Source organism: Vanessa atalanta, chromosome 12, assembly GCF_905147765.1.
Source record: "Vanessa atalanta chromosome 12, ilVanAtal1.2, whole genome shotgun sequence".
NCBI lineage: Eukaryota > Metazoa > Arthropoda > Insecta > Lepidoptera > Nymphalidae > Vanessa > Vanessa atalanta.
Genome location: NC_061882.1, coordinates 8,981,015 through 9,006,652, shown reverse-complemented (window position 1 = coordinate 9,006,652; position 25,638 = coordinate 8,981,015). Strand labels below are relative to the sequence as shown.

General features: G+C 31.1%; 1 protein-coding gene across 1 annotated transcript; it reads left to right on the top strand.

Moving 5' to 3' along the window:
* Window positions 1–1,572: 1,572 nt before the first annotated feature.
* Window positions 1,573–25,638, top strand: LOC125067696. The gene is made up of 2 exons (XM_047676419.1): window positions 1,573–1,600; window positions 24,634–25,638. The coding sequence occupies exon 2, from the start codon at window positions 24,637–24,639 to the stop codon at window positions 25,636–25,638; it is 1,002 nt and encodes a 333-aa protein (XP_047532375.1). The 5' UTR covers window positions 1,573–1,600; window positions 24,634–24,636.

Here is a 25,638-nt window from a genome sequence, read left to right as displayed (position 1 = left end):
TTAATCGAAGAATGGAAAGGCTTAACATATGTCACTTTCTTTATTAATAATTTTCTAATAACTTAGTTTTGTAGTATTAAATTTAGTCCATAGTCAGTGAGGAATAATCATTATCTACTAACAGCTACACTAGGTTTATGGGAAAGCAAAAATCTACGTTTTACGGCTCAACAAAACCAAATTTATTCCCAACTCTCGAATGGAGACAATTTAGAATCAATAATTATGTTAGTTGTATCCATTGTAAAGGGAAATATTCTGTACGACTTACTCCTGTACGTATTATGGCGAAAAATATACCATAATGGGATGTGTTGTCAATGTTAGTTTTTTTTTAAAAACATCTAACCGATAGATGTGCCTTACTCATGTCGTTTTCCCAAGCTTCAACGTCATGTTTCCGTAGGAAAATTCGCTTTGGTTTACAAGATCACAGATAATTGATCTTCCTAGTTGATTAATTATAAGTATGCGATACTGCAAAGCCTGTTTAAACAAGGTCGTTTGCCTCGAAGATTTTCTTTGTTTTCAGGATGATTTTGAGTTCTGACTTAAGCCCAACGAGTCGTATGTAATTAATATCATATTTTTTTACAAATCAAAAGGATGTAGAGGTACCTTCACCGTAAGTAGAAATTTGAAACTCACGAGCACTTACACGAGCGTGTAAGTTCAGAATGTTATATGTAACATTGACTAATGATAATTATAAAATGTATCAAAATGGCATATCACCGTAAGTCGACGGTCAAAATTTCACGAGTGAGATTCGAAGTGAATTATTACAGAATCGCACTACTGAGCTTTAATTCTTATCGGTTAAAATGATGAGAAATCATGTATCTAAATGTTTCCCTAGCCTTCCTCACCACAGTATATTATACTGAGTACAGAGGTAACCTGCAATCAGTACCTACTACTAGGCACAAGTATTCGTACCTAAGTAATTGTTATTCAATTTTAAATTAAAAATACTTCTATTGAATTGCAAATGTTAGTGAAATGCCTTTTTTCTTTAATGAAGATTATTCTCAAATATTTACACATTAGGTATTGTTCTTGACGATTGTTCACTTTTGATAAATAATTCACTGATATTAAATTCTAAGCTTATTAGAAACAAAAATGTACCATTTAATAAATAATAACATCTATTAAATCAAATATAAGACTGAATAGAGTAAACATTTCTTTACAATTTTTAGCTTTTTAAGTAATCACTCGACAAATTTTATTCGTAGATATAAATATCATAGAAGTTCACAAATATGTCTACAATAAATAGCAAAAGAAAATCTATCCCACTTCGATCATTTATCTACGGATTTAAATCTTTTATAAGGACAAGGATAACTTTGCGACAGCCTCCTCGTTAATCTGGTTGACCATTCTGCTTCTTGACTAGACAAGAAAAGAAGTATTCGAGTGAATCCCATTTGCCAATACCGCCCCGCCTACCTCTGGCCCCGCCTACCCTGCTGGGCGGGTTTCAGATCACGTTGATTTTCCCTCAGTGTGTACCCGACTTTACAGTGAATGTGACGGCTTTGCTTGCTGCGAGATCGAGTGATTTTGGCGTTTGGGGTCTGACAGCATAAAGGTACGTAAAAAAGTTTTCAGTTTTAAAGTATTTCAATTATTACTATTATATTTATATTGTAATAATAAACAGTATTATTTTGAATTAGTAATAATGGGAGTAACTTTGTTCCATTATTTTATTATTTTCCAATAATTTAACGCTAAAGCGTTGATTAAAGTTAAGTTAATTTTAAGAGAAAAATATTTATTTTTTGTTTAAAAAAAAAAACAATTTATTTATTTTATTTATTACATCGTTGTAGATTTATTTTTTAGTTTGGTTTTTTTATAAGGGTTCTATTTTAGAACAGTCAAACAAATATTTTTATTTTAAATTTTTAAGAGCTACCAGTTATTTACTACTTGTAATATATACCGACATAGTTTATATATATATATATATATATATACAATGTATATAATTATATATATATATTTTTTATGGCATTGGTTGGCGGACGAGCATATGGGCCACCTGATAGTAAGTGGTCACCACCGCCCATAGACAAAGGCGCTGTAAGAAATATTAACCATTCCTTACATCACCTATGCGCCACCAACCTTGGGAACTATTGCCTGTGATTACACAATGTCGGTATTTACTGTTGATATTTGAAGGTCATATCATGTCATTACAATTATTTTTATGAATAAAATCGATTATTTCAAAATAGTTTATAATTAATGAATAAAACAATATTTTTAAACAAATATATTTTTGAAAACATTCTTTAGAAATATTTAAAAAAAAAGGTGCTTCATTTTACGTCAGCCATCTAAGTTGCCTACGTAAGTACTGCACTCAGTAGATTGTTTTTTTATTTGTATAGATAGAAAAGTAACTCATATTTCATAACAGTACCACCAATTATTCTTAGTCGAATTGATAAACCTGAAACCGAATATTATATAGATATTTTACATTAATGATTTATTGGTGTAGCAAATATTATCTACACATTAAAAATAATAATTTAAGTATTTAAATAGTGAACATAGTTTATATATAAATAATATACAAAAGCTACAACGATGTAATAATTGTTCGAAATTATGTCTACGAATGTGGAAAAATATACTGAAATTATTGCATTGTCATTTTATCATAATTAATTTTCCTTCATACACATATATTATGTATGGTACATATATAATGTGTATATATATTCGGTACAATAATTTACCGACCTACTTAGCCGACTACTCGTATTCGATAAAAACCATATAGGGCCTATAATAAATCAACGCACTCATCCCTTTTTAATCATTTCGTAAGACTTAATAAAAGTTCTATTCTGAAAAAAAGTATCTGTGCAATTTGCATCGACATTATGTTTTATTTTTTATTCTCAACGCCATAATGGCCGGCGGAGTTGTCGCCGAAAGAGCTGTGAAAAAGGGAGGGAAATGTACAATTAAATTATTATGTGACAGCTGCCCGCGGGCGCGCCGTGGCGGTAACACGAGCGACCGTACTCAGGTTTCAATACTGTTGCAAGATTTATAGCTGTTTAGTATTTTTTTTTAAATACTTATGTTTCATTAAATTCTTATGATATTATAAGTAGCTAAATAAATACATAATTGTGTATACTTTTATGATAGTTAGCTCATGGCCCAGTGGAATGAGAAATTTATTTTAAGGAGGTAGGTTCAAAGCCGGACAGGTACAATTATTATTTTTGGCGTTGAAAAAAAACATCGTTATGAATGGATGCGTGTGTTAAAATCAAAATCAAAATATACTTTATTCAAGTAGGCTTTTGAAGCACTTTTGAATCGTCATTTAGCAAACTATATTAAGTGAAGCTACCACCGGTTCGGAATGTAGATTCTACCGAGGAGAACGGGCAAGAAACTAAGTGTTACTCTTTTTCAACATTTAAAAATACAGTCATGTTAGTTAGTTATAGAATGATATATGTATGTAATATATCCTACCTGTAAGTCAACAAGTATTGGATGTTGTCGGATGAATTAATACCTACTAAATGTTATTTATGAAGAAAATGATATTTATTTTTATCAATTTTGATATTTTCTGCATTTGGTCATATTAAATTGATCAAATATTGACATAATTATTCGTAATATTTGTTATTATTTAAATTTATTAAACAATATACGTTTCGAAACAATATAAACGTATAATAAATTTGCGATTTTCTAGTAAAATGTACAATGCAGACACTTTTTGTTGCCGTAAGTAAAATGGAAAGACGACGTCAAATTGAAAGCATTTTTCATAAAATTCTGGGAGCATTTCCCCCTCGACAACACGGCAGTCTCTATTTCGTAAATTTTCAATACGCTTCATACTTTTTACAAGTTGGACTTTTAAATTAAATTATTTATAAAGCCCTGACAATATAAGTAGTATGCTTAAACGTGAAATCAATGCCTATGTTGATCTTACAGTGCCATAGATTTTCTAAACTACATTTTTCTCAGAAAGACTTATTCATTCAATAATTTGAATCCCTTGAACATTACGATATATATAATCTATACGACGGATATCTATGATCTTGATGAATTATTCTTATAAATATAGTTTATACGAACGGATCATGAGAAACTACTTGAAAACTTAACGGTCAAAGTTCTAATGCTCGAACGTCAACATTATTATTATTATTTTTAAGGTCAAGGAGTAGTCTCAGGAGTAACCGAAAACGGTATTGCCATATACAACAACATACATGTAAAAGTAAATTATGAAAAAAAAATGCAACGGAACAATTGGGTGAAATAGATATTTTTTAAAGTCGGTTAAAAGTTAGACATCACAGTGTCTATGTAAATGACGCGCAGGAGTAAAATGCTAATTTCCGTGGGAGCTCGTCAAACTTTTTAATCTCATGTGACACCCCCACCCCCGCCGTGTTGTCAGAGGGATGATTGAAAGCGGCTCATTTGTATTTTTATTACTTTTTAATTTTCTCTTATTTTCCCGAGTGCTGTTTGGACTTTCACGGTTTTTTCTTTACCGAATTATGTAAATACTTTTAGAAAAGTGTAAAATTTGTTACAAAATTAATTTTTGATTTGAAAAACTGTAAACGATTATTGGTGGTCTCGCTTTAGTAAAAATTGTAAAAATAGTAGTTTGTTCAAAATTCACACGGACAGATAACCGATCTTACATTAAAATATATTTTGATACATGAATTTAGTTGTGAAGGCTAATGAGAAGATAAATTATAAAGGATTAATATATAAATGTACTTATGTAAAGGATGAAATTTCATCTGATATCTATTAATGATTATCAAGCCAAAAGTTTATATATAATGTATTTGGTAGGAACTATTTATAATAAGTTTTTTTTTAGTTTATTATGATTTACAAAGGACACAATGTTCATATTTAGTATGTATATCAATAATACGTCACAAAACCGACATTGAACAATAAGCTTCAAGCAAGAGCTTCGTCCGAAATCAGATCCCCCTTCGATACATGTCCACCTTCATACGCCCACCCCATTGGAAATAATTCGAGGTTACGTACTAATATCATTATGACACACGAGGGGTTAGAGCCCCACGTTTTTAGCACTTGTCTTAACCACTAATTTTATTCGATAAATGGCATGTCTATGATTGCAGTTCATAAACGATTTTAGCATTATATTGATCACAATTTTCAATCAGCCAAAGTTCTCGAGGCTAAATTTAAGAGTATCCTGGATATGAATAATTTCGTTTAAAAATAGAGCAGTTTCAATTGATATCATTAATCATTATGTGCCAATCGTAAAATAATACACTTTTCTTTTATGTTATATATATCTCATAATAAAATATATTTAGAAATTGGATATCTGGTCTGTTTAAATGAAACAATTACTGTTCGTTTCATTTTTAAATTTTTATAAAGCTTTATTATTATTGTACCTATACTATTAGTTCACATTGTGATAGGGTTTTGTGCAAGCCCATGTTGGTAGGTACCATCCATATTCATCACAATCACTCACATGTTACACTGTCTAATAGCAATAGTTTAGTATTGCTGTGTTCCGGTTTGAAGAGTTAGCGAGCCAGTGTAACTAAAGGCACAATACATATTAATATCTTAATTCCAATTCCAAAGGTTGGCGGCGCTACACTGAAAATATATCTAAAGGATGTAAGACTAGTTACCATCAATGGACCTTCTCATTTGCTTTTTCGTCTATCAATTTTATATAAAAAAAACACTTGAACATTTTTAATAATTGCACTCAACTTAGGTATGTATTAGGTTTCTTACATTTTTTTCCCTGATGGAGTCTTCAGAGAATGGCAACATTTCTTTATGTTAAATATTCATGTCCATAGACTCCATAGTCACGGTCAACATCGACGATTAAGTATAAACTACTTATTTCATTTTCAATATGCATTCTAATTATTACGACTTCAGTCCGTTTATGATCCGACCGGTGTTGCGTATGCTCGTTTGTTTGAGTCCGCTTATTTTTATTATCAGTGATTTGAGAAATATTGACTACCAATTCGATCCGATGCCCAATAAGACAATCCGATAAATAAGGAATAAATTCAACAATTATTAAGTTTTAATATTTCATAAATTTAAAACGATTTATTTTACACGAGAACATAAACTTCATGCTTATCACGTTACTTATACTAAATGACAACTATAGCAACTTTACTTTGTGGTAGAGCTTTGTGCAAGCTGGTCTGGGTAGATACCACCTACTCATCAGCCAGGGCCGGATTTAGGGGAGGGCAACCGTGGCTACTGCCCTGGGGCAAAAATCATTTCTTTATTTAAAAGAACCTTGGAATTTGGGACCTATATCAAAACTTTTGAAATTAAAATTAACCAAGCAACTGCTACCATATATATACTCGATTCCAACCATAAGAGGAGAAAAGCTAAATAAACAATATATGACAGCAAATTTAAAGTGGATATAAGTAGTTAAGTGTATGGGTGTCTTTATAAATAAAGTTATTACTAAGTACTGAACGTGTAGGAAGTAACCAATAAAAGTATAAACGAGACTTATGTTAAAAATAATTTACATACATACATTTTTGAAAATTTAAATTAAAAAAATACTCTTAAATTATAGTGTAGCTTTTTTTAAAAATTAATATTCATTTTGTTTTTACACGTCTAAATCAAATCCACAGAGACATAATATTATAAATGTCAAAACTGTAAATGGTAAGCTTATAACAAAATACTCGTCACATCGCGGTTAGCGATTAGTCGCGGTGAACGAAGCGGGACAAATGTCAACTCACAATATGCAATACAAAATACAGATTAAGTATATCACATTGTTAATGACGTAATCTATCATCATATAAAATATAATTTTTTATTATTAGTACATATTACACATATATATTAAATTTATTTCAAACAGGTAGGAGGACTGGCGAATGTACCCCTGGAGGTAAGCGGTCACCTCCGCTCATAGATATTGGCACTAAGAAATGTACACGGATACTTACATCACCAATCCGTTACCAACTTTGAGAACTAAGATGTTATGTCCTTTGTGCCGGTGTTTGTGTAATTACAATGAATCAAACCGGAACACAACGATAGTAAGTATTGCCGTTTGGCGGTAGTATAAATGATGAAGGTGGAAACTACCCAGACGAGCTTGAACAAAGTCTTGCTACCAAATAAGGAAAAATCTGTATCTATCCTCAAAATAATAACTTTTGTATTAAATAAAACGATGTCTAACTGCCTTGAGCTGTGTAAATAGATACGCTATATATTTTTTGCTGAAAGCAACACAACCTTTGCCCAGTGTACTATAGCCTAATTTAAAGCTGAATTACAAAATTTTCTTTTAGTTTAAACCTATATAATTTCTTTGAAACAAGAAGTTTTTATATTATATATTAATTATTTTTTAGTCTACTGAAGTTTTATGAACACATATGTGTATGCTATTTACCACTATATACATTATAAAATACTTAAAAGATGATAAACATTGTTTGAGTGCGTACAGTACTGTCTAGGAGCTATTAATGCATTTTAAAATTTTGTATAAATATTTTTAAACGTACTTGAAATGTTTTAGTAAGTGGTCACCACTATCCACGGATAAGAGTAAGCTGTACCTATCCAGATGGGCTGGACCGGAATTCGTCACTGACTTAAAAATATAAAATATATCTGATTAAATAACTTATTCAAACGTAATAAGTATAGAGTTGCATATAATTGACATTGTGAGGGTTAACATTTTGGAAATAAATAGGGTTGAAACATTTAATAATATGTCTGCGGAATACATCATGGTGTGTAGATTAATAATAAAAGTATAGCGTTTATTTGTATACTATCTTAGGTTCACTATCTGAGTTTAACTTTTATGTAATATGAGTATAAAAAAGAAAGAACGACATAAGGATGAATGGATTATGCGAAGGATGACATGGTAAAAAGAGAAGTTATCACAAGTGATAGAGACGAATTGAAGACTAAGACTGTGTTCCGAAACCAATAAATTGAATAAGATCATTTGGGTATATTAGGAAAGCGAATAGACAGAACTTAAATAAGATTTTCAAATTCTTATACATATATAAGTTAAAGCTGACAGACCATTGACGTTGAAGTTCCTAGAATTGGCATAACGTCAAATAGATTTGTGTTTTATACCGTATTAAAGAATAATATACTTTTTTATTAATATCGATCGATTTTTAGTTTTGTCAGTTGTTATATGATCAAGCTGCGATATAAAAAACGTCAAATCAGATGATGTCGTGCCTGTGTCGTTGAGGGGAGAGAAAATACATTCGTCAGTCTTCAATAGAAAGAATGAATGTATTTTTAAATTATTCAATGAACTTAGGTATTAGGTATTGGTTTCGATGTAATTAATATTTCATTTGTTTCTTAAATAAAAACCTTTTGAAATAATTTAAATATATTTTTCTAGAATAAAGAAAGATACTCTACTACGAGTATATCTCAATGTTAGATATATTAATATAAACATGAACGTTTTGGTCATCTGATTCTTGATATTTAATATTTATGGCTTACAGCCAGTTTTTCTTGTCTTGTAACGACCTCTATCTATAAATAAGTATATTATATAGGTACACATACACGTATTTCAAATGTTGCAAAAGAGTACCTATTAAGTTTCTTGCTGGTTCCTCCCAGTAAAATCTACATTCCGTACCGGTGCAGGTGGTAGCTTTACTTTAAATATAGTTACGTAAAATGACGATTCAAAGTGCTTATAGAAGCCTACTTGAATAAAGTATATTTTGATTTTGTATATATTTCTAAATTTAAAAACTAATTTGAAACGTATTAAGAATCAATAATTACTTTTAATAATGACAATAACACAAGAATCTAATCAGTTCTGTTTATGTTTGTAAAATCGTAGATCTTACGGTTTTCTTCCGCCGGAGTATTTAAGTATTCACCGTTTCTAAGATCCGGGGCTTGCTATTATTTATCGAAACCTGTAATTTTCAGTCTGACTACGAATAAGTAAACTTCATAAAGTTAAACGATGATTTAAATTGAATTCTAATAAAGTAGTTGCTAACACTTTTCTTTGTTATAATTCGACTTGCGACTTTCACATTTCAAATATTTGATATGCGGCACTATTGAGGCAGACATTTAAAAACAGTAATTACACTAAATATTTTGTAGATTTTTTTATTTATTTATAGGTTATAGTGTCATCTACCAGACGATTTATAGTCTTAACATTGCCAATGATAGCCTATGGATAATCACACAAAGACATAAGTGATGTAAGAAGTATAATAGAACCGGAACGCAATCAATGCTCAGATAACTATCAGCTCTAAGAGGTTATGTCCCTTAGGTCATAAACAACGATGCAACACATTAATACACCACACAATGTATTGTGTGGTACGTTTTGTAAGTACGTAAAGTTTGGCGGTAAAATAACTAATGAGTACATGGGATGAGTGTGTTTGAGTAACATTACAATTATTTAATCTATAAGTATATAAGTATATATATATATATATATACTTATATTTGTATTTGAGTAGCTTGTATATATAGAATAAATAAATTCCAATATGATTATACATATAATGACTATACTTTGTTTTGATTAAAAATAGTTTTTGATACTCTTACAGTATTAAGTCAAAAGAGAACTAATCAAAAAGTTTATAACAGGGATTGTGTATAGATTTAGAATAAAAGCGATAACCAAGCCCCCCTTGCAATAAAACCGAACCGGCAACAAACGTTAAATTAACGGGAACCTGTTTTAAAAACAATTAGGCGGTAATGAAACGCGGCGTTGACGAGCATTAATTAGCGGCAGGCGGTTTCACTTTAAATCATTCCGATATCGGCTTCGAGATGTCTTTTTGAATTAATAGGGTTGTTTCTGTTTTTTATTGTAGAATCAATTTCACTACTTATACTATAATTAATATTATAATAAATTAAAAATTGATTTATTACATTTTTAGATTGATTTTTAAATTACGGAGAAAATTAATTGGTCTTATCGTTTAAAATGAAAATAAAGTTTAAAAAACACATTTATGGTTTTATATATGACAGGTCTAAAAAGAGTTTTTGTATCAGGAACTGTAATATTAAAATTGGGGTTAGAAAGAGAGAAAAAATTGTCTTACTGGAAAATAGGTAGTTTTTTTTTGTATTTACAAGTGTTGTAACTTTTTTTCCAAAATTTTGCGCCATCTTCTCCTATAGAGACCAAACAAATTTTAACATTATTTGTTAAATCATAATTAAATATGTCTTAAATTACATTTTATATATAGTTATAGCTCGACTTTAAAATAAATCTAACAAGTTTTTGTTGAACATTATGGTTATGCTTGTATAAGCAATTGTAGATATTAGAGGCAAATACAAAATTTACGGTCAAAATAAAACCCTCGATCAAGTAACCAGATATAACCTGATATAAAATGTCGGATACCGCCATATTGTTTTGTAGGGATTAATGGCGGCGCTTCCTGTCGTCTCAGCGTGGAAAGAATAGCGCTAATTAATCAAAAGTCGCCATCCGTTGATTTCCATGGAGATTTTCCATCAAGTTTTACTACCTCCCGTGGAGTTTGGGAGCTAATGGCTTCTTTTGTGGTCCAACAATTAATTCCGGATTGAATTTTTGTTTGTTTTCCTTTCGTTTTTATTAGGTAATCATCATTGAAATTCTATCTGCGAAAATCACAATTTCTGTTTTATGTATATTTTTCTATAATATATAACCAACTTTTGCGCTTTTCTCAGGTTATTCGTATTTTTTTTATCAAGTAAAGTGTGTTCATAGACTGTGTATTATATTGTTAATTATTCAAGGGATATCATCTTTACTTTAGTTCTACGTAATGACCTCTCTCGTTTATAAGCTTTTTTTTATCAACCACGTATGATAATAGACACTGTTACGAAGGCGGGAAACGATACAGCTTAAGAACTGATTATATTTCGTATTAGAGTTCAGATCGACACCAATCGATATTGGTGTAATTAATTAAGAGCTACGCAGGTACATAGGTTATGATTCGTTTTTGCGTTCCAGGGCTCTGAAAAAATAGCAAGGGTTGCAAACTTTTTGCTCGTGTCTATGGACTGACGGTCGAAGTCATTTAAAAAATAATATCTATGAAGTCCACTATTTAATTATGCAGAATGCCACATTTTGTCATTGAACTTAGTCTTTGTAAAAGAAAAGTAAAAAGCTCAGGAAGAATCAAAAGACATCATGGTCTACAGGCCTAAGTGCGTTTATTATGCTCACTGAATTAATAGAATTAAGCTTTAAAATTTCATAATCAATCGATATTATCCAATGTCAACAATCTTAAATCTTAATCGAAACAGAATTTGTTATCTATAAGTTTGTGGTTAGCAGTCTGCATAACATGAGGTCCAGGCTTAATTAAACCTAGTGGGTTATTCTGCCAAGAAATATTCAGCTCGAGTTTGATCTGATTAATGGACTATGAAAGTAAGGGAATAGTAGAGAGCGCCTGTATTTGCACACACACTCGTGTGCGTTGAGAATAGCCATCGAAGGTAAATGCGATCAGAAGGACATCATACTATATATTATTATATTGTAGTAAACTCAAATATAAATCAAAATATACTTTATTCAATAATCTTCCGGAAGCGAGACACGCAATTATTGAACTCGAAGTCAAACCAGTCACCTGTTATGTGGGTCTTTGTTTAATTGTACACATTTTAAACATAAAGATGCATAAAAATATAAAAGTAGCTTAGTACAGTTACTAAATAAGATTAATTCAGTATAAATACTGAATTATAAATATAAATAAATAAATATTTAATAACTTTTCTAAGAATAACTTTTTAACGGATAATTAAATTATATACCGTTTACATTTATTAATTGGAAAAATTAGGAGTAATTCTACTATCGACACGAACACATTGCCCAAGGAAGATGGAATTGACATTGCTTGAAACTTGACTTGAGACGGAAACCTAGTGTTACTAGTTTACTAGTTCTTTATTTCTCAATAATATAAGGAAAATATATTTAAGAATCAAAAACTAAACTTATAGTAAATTTTTCTCGTTTTTAAGAAGAACATTATTAAACTATTTCATAGAGACTAATGGTTGTTTAAAGCAGATCACCCCACGGGTCCGCAGTTCATTGCTGTAATCCCGCAGAGATTACTGTTTGCTCCGTTATTGAAACTCGCTCCTCTTTTTGTTCTTTTAATCCCTATATTGAAGGGTTGGTGAGGTACGGTTGTTCGAAACAATTACGCAAAGCCAGCAAACACAGTCATGTATATTAAAGTGTCTTTTGTTTTTTTTTTTTTAATACAGATAAAACCATACAATTGTGAATACTTATCCTGAATGAACTTTATATTTATTATCTGTGTTTCGGTTTAAAGGTAGGAAGTATTTGATTTATTTAAATATATTTTATTATACATTAAACGTATCTATGCCAACCTATGTAATTCAATTTTAATAAGTTTTTCGTCTTTGCAAATATGAAAAACCATTTATAACGTGGCATAAATCTTTGATCATTGATGCAGAGAAACAAGGTAATATTGCGGCATACGTTTGTGGCGTCGTGATATTAAAAGCAGAGATTTATGCGCTGAAACTTTTTAATATTTATGGCAAGCAATAAATTCTTGACGACGAGTTTTCGTGGGGAAGGGTTTATTATTTTCTTGTTGGGGGAATCAACAAGTATTAAGATTGTGGGTGCAAACACAAAGAAAACTTCGTGGAGCCACCTACTTTCTAACTTTTATTGATTTAAATATTTCTCTTTAGTGAACACAAAAAGTGCTATGAAAGCGTATCGTAGTCAAAAAAATTAATGGAATCAAACTTATCTTTAGTGTATGAAAATAACAGCATCATATGTCTTTAACATTGTTTGGATATTTATGTATGTTTCTACAACCGCGGTGAACATTTACTTCATTTCTATGATGATGTTGACTTCAAAACACTTGATTCAGTTTCCATATCAACAACGTCAATATGGTAGATATCTCATAGATTGGGAAAATAATTCCTTATTACATCTATTATGTTAGTTTGAAAAAGTATTACTGTAATGTCTATTTGTGTTTTTTTTTTACTATGATCTCTGAAAGTGTATTAGTGTATATTATTTTAATGTTTTTAATGCTATATTTAATTGATTTTAAAGCATGTCAAATAAAACATATCTGTATGTTATGATTATTTCAGTCAAGTGAACTCACTCAAAATCTACCTCGAATCTATTACGATTCGAAATCAACCCCTTTCTTAACACTACTGTCTTACAAACCTGAATTACATTTATCATTCGCCGTGGGCTCTCAGAAATTGCCTTAGAGAGGGTTCTCATTACATTAATATCTGAGCCGTCTGTCGCTGACTCAATCGTTATTAGCCGGAGACAATGGGAGGATTAAGATTTACTCAGATATTTGGATATGAGATTTGTGGGCTCTAGTCTGTCATTTCGCTTTTGTTTGCGATGGATTTAAGTGATTTAAGCGGAGGTTCTATGTTAACTTTACCGACATTATGTTATTTTTAATTGTTTACTATTTGTTTTTTATATATTATATGTATATTTTTATTAAGATAATTATGGATTAATATATGAGATATAAAAATATATACCTAAAATAGAATTTAAATTATTTATTTAATCAAATAATAAGTTATATAATGAAATATAAGGTATATTTCATTATATGACTTATTATTTATTTTTATTTTATTACAGTATAACAACATATTAAAGCGCAATGTTAATATTCATGTCGTAAACCAGAACAGTTGATGTTGCCTTAATGATCTCATAATCTGGCACCATCAAGGCATCAACTAGGGAAGTGGGGAGCGTTTGATATGTCGTGTCGACTGTCGAGAGATATTTATGCATACTCCAGCGAGGGCGACGAGTGTGATGGATACTTCACTTCAGCTCAATTCTCGCTATGTAATTACGGATGATTTGAATTTATAGCGAGGTGTAGATACTTTCGAATGGTAAAGCGTAACTTTGTAGATAGTTGTATTGATAGAGCTGCCAAGTGCTTGAATTTAAAACAGATGAATAATCTGTTGTAAGATTTACATGTTTTACTGTGTCTAAATTATATACAGATTAAAATATAAAATAATATAAGAAATTGTAAATTTCACTAATAATAATTTTGCAGGAGACAAATTTTATACATTTATTATTTTCATTATTTCTAAAGAGCCTAATTTATTTTACTGAACTATTATATTTCATTACAGTACATTTAAATAATAATAATAAAAAAAAAAAACAAATACAAAATACGAATTTAAAAAATAATAACAACTAATACGGGCTAAGCTCAAAATAAGTTACAATGAGATTTAATAATGATTATTTTGCGGAACTTCGTTATATTTACGGAATAGCACCTTAATTATCACAGAATTTTAATATGCTATTTTGTACGTATTGTTATGTCTAAATAAAAGTCATATTTATTCTCAAGAACAAATTGACAATTCTATACGTGTTCTATATTTGAATTAAATTGATAAGGTTTCTGTCTATTCGTCGACGTGATTGTACTTCGACAATAGTGTCCACGCTCATCCCACAGTGGGACAAACAATAGTCCTTCGTGCACTCGCCGCCTCTATTGTCTCGGGACTCGCCGGTATTCAATGCAGGCAGACTTTTAGGGTTCTATAGGTTTTAAAATAGAAGTCATATGATACGTGACTGTTTTTTATAGCAAATGTTGTTCTATCATTTTTGAAAATTTATTAGTTATCTGTCCGTCTTTATTATCTTTTGTATGAATATTATAGTGATACTATCCTTTGAATACAGATTCGTGTGGGGGTTAGGATCAGTAAAAAAAAATGTGAAGCCATGACATACCTTAATTAGTACATTTTAAAGCAGTGGTGATCGCGTGGATTTCGAACTTCGTTTAGAATACCCGTGTCCAATTTGCTTGACCATCGTTATATTGTTATTTAATTAAATATAACTGTTAAAGTATATAAATATGTAGAAATATGCGGCTAGGTCCAAGCGTTCATTTCGCTCCCTGTGTTTGCGTTACACATTACCTGGACCCAACCGACGGCTCGCCCTGGATTTTAAATGATTAATAGGAATAGCTATATTATTTTTTTAAATATCATATATTTTATCATATGTGTTCTGATGTTTTTTAGTTAATAGCGTAATAGCGGTAAAGCTTATGTGTGGATACTAATGTTGGTTACATAAGTCGACTATTTAAATTTGATCATAAAAAAATGACAAATTCATAGAAGTGTTACAGTTGTTTATTGATTGTTAAAATTCTACCGCAACGCTCGGAAACTACGCTTGATATCATTTTTGTTGATAGTTATTTTGTTTCTCCAAGAGTCAATCACATAATTTTCAGATTTTGTTTCATTTAAAAAAATATTTAGTTTTAGAATTTTTTTATGTACATATTTATTGAAGTATAAAATTATATTCAAAGAAATATTATGTGTATTTTTACAATATATAACAAGTATATCGGCTTAATACAACGTTTTTCTCTCAATTCTATTTTGCATGTTACACGGTGGGAATATCGCGTATCAACCCTCCTCTGATAGACGTTACAAGCAAACCCACTCACTTTGCGTAGTCTACATGTGTCAGTTTTATTGCGTTGCCCAATAGAGGGAAAGAAAATTTAAGCCTTACACCAAAGCAGTAGAGCTGCTTTTTACAAAAACTCTTTATATATTCGATTTTAGTAACAAACTCATGTCAAGCAAAACGACTTTAAGCTTTACACTATAAATTTTAAAGATTACTTTCGCTTGTGTGAATATTTGTTATTACTGCATATGTTATTTTGTGTGAGTGACATGTATTTGTATAAATTTGTTTGATTCGTGTTTCCGATGAAACTTGAGTGACAAATATCGAAGATTTGGTACAACCGAAAATCACGTAAAGTTGAAATTCATAGGAAGAAAGTATATAAGTATAAACCAAACTATGTATACAACGTGCCTTCAAAGTAAATCTTACTAATGTATTATTTACTTATTATAATTGGTTTAAGAGAACCGAGATTGTACAGTAATCTTTCAATTCTAACCGAATACAGGTTCAAGCTCGGGTAACATTGAGTTTTCGTGTTTATTTTGTGTCTATAATCATCTCGAGTTATATACAATCATGTTAAATACAATTCTGCCTCATTTGAATACAAATAAATATTGGAGCAACCTGAAGAAATAAGCAGGATTATATGCTAGCTATTACTTTCCTTATTGCTTTTTTCATTGAAACTTAAACTTAGATTTGTTCGTGGCTATTTGGGCGCGATGAGAGAAAAAGTCGAATTTAAGTCCAGTGACGCTACATCATGTATCGTTTCAATGCTAATAAAAACTTATGATTAAAACATGTGTCATTTCTATCGTGGGTAATTAGTTCGATGTGATTTAAAAGCTGAACTTTATTTCGTAAACTTTTAAATTTTTATATTATTTCTTTTAATTTTGCCTTTAATGAAAACGTTAAATCATGTTTTTTTAAATCGTCTGTTAATAGGCTTAAGATTAATCTCAATGGTTGTAATATTCAGTGAAAGCATTTTTTTGCTTTTAGTTCTTTCTACGTCGTAGTCCCGTAGTATTCGTAGCGCAACGCTACCTGTGCTCTACGACACAAAGAAACCGCGTAGCGCTCGCGTGAATACCAAAATATTGCATGTACTAAGTTATTTAAAATGGATGCGTTAAGTTTACAAAAAAACTGTAACTAATACATATTTAATGTATATAATTACTATAATAGCGATCTTTCTGCGATGTAGTTTCATTGCCTTTGTACTATTTTTATTCGTTTAGACCTACAATTAAAGTTATTATTAAGTAAAACTGTTCTATTGAAATCTACAATACACTTGTATTGCAATTCTTTATAGACTATTTGGTATGTTTAAAAATATATCACTAATTTGAATGAATTAGCAGACATATTGGCTCAGATAAGTTTATCGTATTAGTATCATAAAAATTATTTATAGAATAAATATTGTAGTCAAAATATAAAGTGAGTCACTCTTCGTAGCTGAATGTTCAGCGCTTTGATGGAAGCAGAGACAGTTTGCTATTGTACGACGATATGATAACGCTTTTATTAGGCTCCTCTCCGCGCCGAGAAATAAAATAAAAGTCGTTTCCCTCTAGCAACGTCAAATATTGACGCAAATATGATTTTTATGAAAAGCCTGTTTATTTTTGGATTACGATATTTTTTGTTAGATGTCTGTATTCAATGTATATATATATATATATATATATATAGTTAAACACATTTTTTAATCATGTATTTATTTTCGGTGCAAAAAATAATACATTAAAAAGACGTTTGAGTTCATGAAGTCTAGGAATTAAATGGCTTGCTCTTCATTTGGATGCTATATTGGTTTGTTAATTGCAAAAAAATATATAAATGTGAAGAGTTTACGTTTGCTTGATCGAATTAATTTCAGGATGTAGCAATCAATTGAATAAATCTTTTTGTATCAGATATTGTGTTTCTATTTTGCAAATAGGCCATTTGATGATAAGTGGTCACCATCGCGCATAGACATTGGCGCTTTAAGTATTAGCTTTCTCTTACATCGCCAATGTGAAAACAACCTTGAAAACTTTACCACAAGTCACACCTGCTCAGTCACCCTTCAAACCAGAATACAAAAATATTGATTGCTGTCTGCGGGTCGAATATATTATAAGTGGACTGTACCTACCCAGACAGACTTGTACAAAGGTCTATCATTAAGTAAAAGTATTTATTGGGAACGTTTAAGTATTATATAACACCGGACCCACGTGAACGTAGCAGTAACCAGACCATATAAAGATTCATCTTAAATTTTTCTCGTCGCATTGTTGAGTTTGCCTACTTCACAAAAGGGATTCAACGGTTTGTACGTCATTTTGTATACACATATATGTGACGATACAATACCCGAGGATTATTCTTGATATAAATAATATGTGTACTATATTATATTGATTGCTATGTATGTGATTAATTATCGTGGTTTTATATTCTTAATCAAAGTCTCATGTTTGATATATCGTTGAATAATTAGAAGCATACTTGTTATTCGTCTTTGATTAAGTGAAGGCGAACGTCTTAAGTTTACAAAGCGTTGTGTAATTAGGGATTCGTCATGTAGGGAGTCTAATGCGCGGAAATTAATTAATTATTAATATGTAATGAGTTATTTAATTAAAATATTGTTATCTCTTTAGTAATTTTTTTGTAGATTTAAGTACCTGTATTCGCTTGGATACAATGAAATAGTACGAAAGCGATATATATATATATATATATGTTAGAATATTTCTTGCATTCAATGGCAAAGGATAATTTAAAAATACAACTAAATCATTCCTAAAAGAACGCTTACAAAATGCCAGTTTATTCAATTTACAATATCAAATGAATATCTCAAAATGATACGTAATCATTCATTCAAGCATCATTACATTCTCTCATTCGTTCGTTCGGTCTTCTTCATTTGGATCCGTCGCTATCGTAACTCTGATCTGTTTAGGAAATTGCCTACCTTCATATTCGCTTACATATACCCAATTGCTATAGGTATTTTGAAATTGCGATCAAGAAGTTAATTTATTTATTTTATTGTGTGAATGTGTTTTTTTATAATTAATTTTAATTAATAGAATATAATTAAAAGTCACCCCTAGATTTTGTCTTACTCACTTGCAGTCATTTAATCGCTTTGTATTGTGGTTCCGTATCCAGCTGCAAAATGTATATCACATTTTAATCATCGTCACTTTCAGCGCGTTAATGGTGTAACTATTGGTGTAAATAGGCGAGTGAGCCAGTGTATATGAATAGTCGTTATAATTATATAACTTATTGATTACGTCAATAATATAATACATAAATAATCAAAAATTACTTTATGTAATTACGAATTAGTTTTTCAACGACAAACGTCTCCAATTATAAAAGACGTGATTAATAAAAATATTTTTGTAATATGAAACTTGTAACAATTTTTATAATACCATTTATAAACTGGAGTGCATAAAACCATCCATTAAAAGTTTTAAAGCAAAAAGTAAACCACGGCAGTGCATTCCGGCTTCCATCAGTAATTAACAGTGCGCTCAGCTCTGTTTTATTTTTTACAGAGTGACGGATATCTAAAAACGGCTCCGTTCTACGTGGGCATTGTGTGCGTATTTAAAAAGTAATACACGAATATATTATTTTGTAAATGTATTCAAACTTTTACTGAACTTTCTAGATTAATAATCTTTACTTCGATATATTTACGTTAATATCTCGTTCACTTCCTCTCAAGTCGACGTAAAATTCTTTCCTAACAAGGATCGTTATAAGCTTACTCCACCACGCCAAATCATTGCGTAATAATGACATGACTCAAACAATAGGATGGGACAGGTGACTTATAAAAACAAAATTAGACTCGGTGGTACCCGTAACTTATACTATCAACTTGTTCTATCCATTGCTGTAGATATATAAACCATACCTAAATGTTAGATGTGGTTTATATATCTACAAAATTAATAAAACAATTTGTTTAAACATATATATACATTTGATGTCAGGCTTTACAGTTCAATAGACAATTGATTTAATCGTTATATCCTTAATATAAATTTAGTGTATCCGACACAGATCAAGTACTCACTAAATTTATTTGATTTATTGACAGAGTAAGTTTGAGTCTTCTATGAGTTGGATAAAAAGTATAATATGTGTTCGACAAAATTCGATATGAATTTAAAATAGTGCGTAAAATATATCTGTGAAAATGAACGAATGAATTTTAAATGATTCTGAATGACATATTCTTGTGAATGACTAAAACATAATGTCGTAACCATTGTAACATGAATCAGTTTTCTAAAGCATATTCTAGCACAAAAGCTTTAACACAGACATGACGGTAGGCATAAATCATATCTTTTCAAGCGACCGTCTCAGACTAAAGTACACTCAGTCGGATAATCGGGTACGTTTTAAAGCTGTCACCGGCTTAGCACCCCACCCCACCCTGGCGGCACTTCACGTGCGTTTTGACGCGATTATCATACCCGCCGTATCTGCGCGCAATATTGTTTGTGATGTTTGAGATGTAAGAAATATTTAAGACGGTATTTTAGGATTAAATTAATATGGTACTTTGTACTTTAGTTGAAAAATTAGTGAAATTTATCTTTTTTTTCAAAATGATAATGAAACGAAGTTTTGTTTGAATGAGAAATGAGCATATATTGCATACAAGGTTTATAGCGACACAGAGAAATACAAAGAATCAAATACAAATGTGTGTGTGTGTAATTCACGCATGGTAGAAGTGAAATTAAATAATTAAGTTATATTTTTTTTCGTTCGTCGCTCTGTGACACGTTTGTGTTTCATTTAGTTTCAAATCCCAAAAATTTCTAAAGTTTTATAAAAAATATTTATTCTAAATATTAAAAAATAAATAAAATAACGAGTAAAATTAAACTAAACTATTAGTTGGATATATGACACCTAACACTGATTAGTTATTATCAATTATTATACCCTTTAAGTAATAAATATATTTTTCGTTATTTGTTGCTAAATATTTGTTCTTGGCTAACAGGATTTAAAAATAAATAATATTACTTCAATTGCAATGAAGAAAAATAAATTGTGTTTAATTTAAAATAAATATATCAACGAATTACATAATTTATCTACCGACTGGTCTGGAAACAAAGAAACTCCTAGCGTACCTACACTCCGGAGCTCTACTCATCCTCGTTGCAAACAAGACTTGGTCTAATCGTTTGTCTGAGATGACATTTAATGGTTCATTTAATTTACCGCTTTTCTACATTTATTTACTTACTTTTCTCATAAAATATAAGGAATTAATTTAATGTAGAGTGTGCTTAAGGTTTACTCCGATATGTCGATCCTCGGTTCCTGAATTGTAATTTTATAAATTGATACGAATATAATTATTATGTTCTATTAGTATGTAGTATCTAGTCTATTATTATATATACGAAAATAATTGAATAATAAAAGCAGAAAACAGAAGGCTTAGTCTTTTAAAAATATTCCTAATTTTAAACGTTAATAGTTATAAATCTAATTTTATTAAACTGTAACTGAACTTGGCATGTACACGGTCGTTTCGCAGACTTAACAAGATAATTTAACACAGGTTTTAGAAAATACCGCATCCATTTTATAAATACGCTTTGATGTTTCTTACTCCAGTGCAATCTCTTTTACCACCCCGCCATCGGCGAGGTTTTTGAATTTGTTTCCTTTGTGGCGGTTTTAATATGGAAATTAAACGTTCGCAGCCGTGTGGCGGCACACCTTGGTAATCATATTATTTAACGCTAAAACGAATATTCCTTCCTCAACGTAAGGTTGAAATTGCTATATTTTCTAGCTAGTGCATAATGAATTTGTCTCATAAATCAAATTCGTTCAAGGATTTAGGTGCGTGATTAAATTTTTTGAATACGGATTCATTGGTTAAGCCTTTTATGTTAAAGTTGATTTTATAATCTGTTTACAAGTGTCTTAATATAATATGAAAACAATAGTATTTTTTATTTTAAATCAGATATCTTAATCTTGAAACAATATTGAGCAGTATGTTTATTGACTTTAAATATAATCTTCTGTCAAGCTTCAACTAATTAATATTTGGTAAATTTTTGACACGACTTAAGGGAACTATTTTTCTATAATATAGATGTATTGTATAAGATGTTTATTATAAAGTTTCATTAATACTTATGTCTTTTTAGCATAAAATAAAGTTAACATTCTTCGTTGTCATTTATAGTGGGTTTGTAAATAAAGTAAAAGCTCCCATTTCCCCACTAAATTTCCTAACACAATAAAGCATTTCACTCGTTTCAGCCGCTGGGAACCGAGCAACGAAAGAATTTCCGATAATTAAAAGATACTCATCGACCGTTTGTAACGTCCTTAACTACCAGTTCTTTCCATTTTCAAATCTTGTTTTCAAACATTTTTTGAGGAAAAACAAACTTGTATCTCAATTCGAAAATTACTTGCGTCACGCAATACTTAAAATATGAACGTAGGGCGGATGTTAGAATTATTTCATTTAAAAAATATTATATAACCTATATTGTGATTTGATTTTATTGATGATGTCAAGTGAAATTAGTCATATCGCCTACAAAATAACCTATTAAACAACTCCCACTGTCACTTATTGAAGACAAGGATTAATTTATTCGCCAAACTAAACGACCGCTGTTTGTTATATAGGTACACTTATCACAAATACTTAGATTCAAACCAGTGATCTTTATTTGAATTGCGCATGTTTTAACTTAGCCCAAACAGCAGTGCTCTATGGGTCACCAAAAATTAGGTTAGTTTGTTAGCATTAGGTTTGCAATTTAATAAATAATGTATGCTTTATTAATCTAAGCCTTAAAGTTTTTAAAAAATAGTTAAATGGCGATTTAGTTAACAGTACTAAATATATCAAAGCAAGTAACTCAAAACATAGACAATACATTTTTTTCAATCCGGATATAAAACGACGTAGGTTTTGCTTTAGCCGTGCACTGTACTCCCCGGAGCCGCAGGGGAGGCACGGCCGTCATGTTTACCCATCGTCGCGTACGTAAGATTCCATCCCGCTTCACGCTCCGTATCAACTGTTTGAATAGAGATACGCCACTCTGAATTTATTGTGAACATCTCCTCTCTCCCCTCTCTCCCCGCAGCCCCAGCCATTGTCACAAATCCAATGTATCGCTTTCACTGCGAACTCGCTCAATGATATGGTAATGTGACATTTAATTCCAATCATCGAGGGATCCTTTATTAATATAGCAGGCAAGGTCTTTTGTTACAAATTCAATTGTACCATCGCTGATAACATTCGATCGAGTTTCGTTTATCAGCTGCTGTGAAGTTTTAACCTCGATATGAATTAAAATCATTATTCGGATCTACTATTCTATCTTCAAAATAAATGTGCAATTAAGTTCAAATTTCAATAATTTGTATTAAAGTCAATCATCGAAGAAAATCATTAAGTATTTGTCAAAATTTCAAAAATGTGAATTTGCATTCGCTGTATAAATGTGCCACTAACCTTGGAATTAGATTGTACCTTATGCCGTAGTTACACTGACTCACCTTTTAAACCAGAACACAACAACAGTAAGTATTGTTGTTGGGCGGTAGAATATCTGATGAGTGGGTGGTCCCTACCCAGATGGGCTTGCAAAAAGGCCTACCACCAATGCTTATTTATATCAGTGTGTCTCCGTTCCATCGAAACTATTTTACAAGCTTTTATTTAACAAGCAATGTTTGTTAGTTTAGGTCATAAATCTCGCAAGTTGAATTAGAACAATTCTCCTATCATACGGAATTGAAATTCGACATGTTGGTTTCCGATTCCTATGACAATTAAATTTTATGTCAAGCAAGACCTGATTCTATACCCAGTATTGATTCCGGTAGAATTCCTGAACAGTCAAAAGCGTAAACACGATTTTTTGTATAAATATTCATATAAGTCGTTAAATTATAAGAAATTATAAATTCCCTCTTAGAATGATTAAACTTTTGTCAATAAAAGTATTTTCGCCCACGGCTTGACTCGAGTTTAATAGGTTTGGCATAAAAAAGTAAGTTCTTCTTTAAGGTTTTGTTTTGGTTTGGTTGAAGTTTTGGTTTAATTGGTTTCATTGGTTTCGCCGCAAAAATAATAATAGACAGACAGCCAAACAGAGTTACTTTCGCTTTTATAATATTACCTAGTAAAAATTGTATTATGTAACAAAATGGGTTTTATTGACTTAATAGTTTTTTTCCTTATTTTTAGAACTAAAGTTAGCTTATAAAAATTATTTTTACCTTTCTTTTATTTAGAAGCAATGGAAACCATAATAAAAATGTTACGAGCAACCGAATCCGACCAGCTATTAGAATGCGGATGTATCTTCATTCGAATATTGGCAATAAAACAGCGTTGAGCTGAAAAATCGATGTCGACAGACGAACCGACAAGTACGCGGGAACATCATGATATAGACGTCTACGTGTTTGTTTATCAAATCCAATGTTAAAGAGAAACTGATTTAGTGTTATTTCTGTTATTGCCGTAATAAATGCCTTTTTCTTCTTCGAAAACCAAAAGTATTCATTAAAAAGAAAAATGTTAATATACTAAATATGTAATCAGTGTAAAATATAAAATAAAGTATTTTTTTTTGTATCCAAAACGGATTAAGGCAATAAACACGTTACGAACTCAAAAGCACCTGCGTGATCAATATCAGATTAATTGTAAGGGTGCGCTCACATCTGTGTTATCAAAAACCCTAGTGATCCCGCACCTCATAATTCGATATTTTATAATTTGTTAAATTTATCCAACTAATGTAATTTCTAATATTTTTAAATATTGTTAAATAATTTTACTCCTTTGTTTTCAGATAATGGGCTCCGTACAAGAAGAAAAGCCCGCGGAAAGTGCAGCTAAGACACACGTGCGGGAGCTACGGAACACTGAACTTGTTTCCCGTTTGTTAGCAGCCACACCTCCATATCTTTACAGCGCTTTACCTCTCCAGCCGCATGCATTTTTCTTTAGCGAAATGCTTCGGTCGTTTGTTAACGCTCGTCATGGCTGTCGACCACCGCATTATCATCGTCGCTTCAAGCGTCGTTCTCATAAATACTTTGCTGAAAACGAAACAGAATGGCGACGTGACTGGACTAAGCAAGAGGAGGATAAGAAGGAACCCGAAATGCGGCCTGAAGTTCCACTCGAGCTGACCGTAGATAAACAACCGAGATCTTGCGATCAGTCCCCAAGAAGATTATCACCAAAAGCTGAAGTTCCCAAGTCAAGCAGTCCTGGACCTCCTGGAAGACAGTCTACATTTGTCGATGTTGGTACAGAGGAACTTCCCAAGCCAGCACCATGTGTTGTGAGGAATCCAGTTGAGACTAACGCTGTTCCTCCTTCAAATTTGATATTACCACCTCCACCACCGATGTGGTACCCACCGCTTTACAATCCTCAATTTGGAGTAGATCCGTTAAATTTCTTCATTGATTTACGCGTCTCTGGTCATATTTACGACAGGAAAAGAGCCATGTCAGAAGCAGTAGATCCTAACAGTGTCTCTGAAGTTAGGAATGATGAACCTAATTTGGAAAAAAGACTCGGAAAGGACTTTGGACAGAAACCTCGTCATTTGTCTGCTTTTTCGGTCCCCGTTCGATCAAATCATAGCCAAACTGATGGACCAGACAAATTCTTTGAGCGCAGTAACAGATTTCTAGGTAAACCAAATGGGACATCGTACATAATGAGAAATTTAAAAAGTGTGTATGAAAATCTGCACTCTATTGATCATAAGGAAGACATAAAAGACAAAAACGAAGAGGCCAAAGGTGAATCATCCGATTTGGAAGAAGATATTATGGACTGA